The 1618-nt window shown below is 44.0% G+C and overlaps 1 protein-coding gene across 1 annotated transcript in view; it reads left to right on the forward strand.

Annotated features, from left to right (window-relative positions):
• trappc8 (trafficking protein particle complex subunit 8) overlaps window positions 1-1339 on the forward strand; it is a gene marked incomplete at its 5' end in the record, with an annotated part of 43932 nt that extends 42593 nt beyond the window's left edge. The window contains one exon of the mRNA XM_015020721.1: window positions 232-1339. Within this exon, the coding sequence (XP_014876207.1) occupies window positions 232-481 (250 nt within the window). The remainder of the gene's footprint in view (window positions 1-231) is intronic.
• Window positions 1340-1618: the final 279 nt, after the last annotated feature.

The raw sequence follows: 1618 nt of genomic DNA on the forward strand, positions 1-1618 counted from the left end.
TTTGTTTTTCATCCAGACAGCTTCCTGCGCCCCCCCTGCAATGACACGGCGCCCCCCCTAGGGGGCACGCCCCACAGTTTGGGAACCTCTGCACTACACTATTTTATGCTAACTTTTAAAGACTGATGTGTGACTGTAAAGACGTCTACAGGACTAGGGAAGCTAGTTCATCATGGCTCATTTTCAGGGATCATAATGATTTCACTTCCTGTCATTCTGTGTGGTTTCCAGCTCCGAGTCTCTGGAGGTCCATACCTCGTTTGCTTGGGTGGGTCAGACGCAATACAAGCTGCAGCTGGGGTGCCAGGAGGTGGTGCGCCTCACTCTGCAGGCCTGCTTCTTTCGCGCTGGTGTCTACAACCTGAACACTCCACTGGTTTTTGCTAAGCCAGCTGAACACAGCACACTGTGTGAATCAAGTCAGCAAACAGCCAGTCCTGCTCTCATCATCATCAACAACGCCTGTCCTCTCTTATCCTGAGGGGACAGTGGGATGCTACTGACTCACCACAAAGGCACAGCTTTGACTCTGACAGAAATACTGGTGACTGATGGTGAACGTATGAATCTTTGTTTCATCAATGGATGCTTCACTGGTTGACTTCCTGACACACACAAAGCCACCCCTTCCCTTCTGTACCCCAGACTCCTCATCCTCTCTCACTGTGTTTTGCCTGTTTGACCTGAGAGACTCTAACTTGCACTTTTTTTTGCTTGCTAACAGAAAGCCAGGGGTGGAAGTCATGTCGACTTGAACATAAAACTGCTTAAATATATTTTGATTTAGACTCAATAAAAATTGTCTGTTTTGATCGGTCCCGTCAGGCCAAAGTGACCGCTGCTCCCATGGCCTGTGGGCTGATGGTGCCTGTCTGAACTTGGAGTGAGTCCACTTCACACCTCTGCTTAATTTCTGAACAGAGTGAGACTCATTTTCTAGCTTTATGTTGGCAGTTTGTCTGAATACTGAAAAGCTGTCCTGCTGCCATTCTGGGATCTTTAAACAAATGATCACTTCCTTGAATGTGCATCAGACTTTTTTCCTCCCAGTGCAGATTGCCCTCCTATAGACTTAACATCTCATGTGGAAATTATTTATTTCTAATAGCAAATTGGATGTTGAAATAAAGATAATGATGTTGGCAAAAGGCTATTTTCTCTGGTATATTCAGAGTGAAGAATTATTTATCAAAGGAATAATTGTTTACTTTAAGACATGAAATAATGCTCCATGACATTTTTTGTAGTGTTTATTGGCCATATTTTCAATCAGTCTGACATACAATTAATTCATAAATCACTCATATTTCTCACAAATAAACAGTCCTATTAATCTGACACCAATTGTTGTCATTGAGCGATCAGTTCATCAACATTCCTTAGCTACTGACGTGTCACCAAATGCCTTATAGTAAATAACCAGTATCTGTTACTGACCGTGTTGGCTAGAATAAAGAACCAACGTCGATCTACGTTCCTACCCTCATCAATGGTCATGACCGAAAGAATGAGGTCACGGATAAAAGTGGCCGAAATGAGTTCACTCCATCTCTATTAGAGAGAGGGTGAGGGACTCAGAGTAGAGCCACTGCTCCTTCACGTCGAGAGGAAGCCAATT

This window comes from Poecilia latipinna, unplaced genomic scaffold (assembly GCF_001443285.1).
Source record: "Poecilia latipinna isolate Pla-1442-1.1 unplaced genomic scaffold, P_latipinna-1.0 Scaffold2641, whole genome shotgun sequence".
NCBI classification, from domain to species: domain Eukaryota; kingdom Metazoa; phylum Chordata; class Actinopteri; order Cyprinodontiformes; family Poeciliidae; genus Poecilia; species Poecilia latipinna.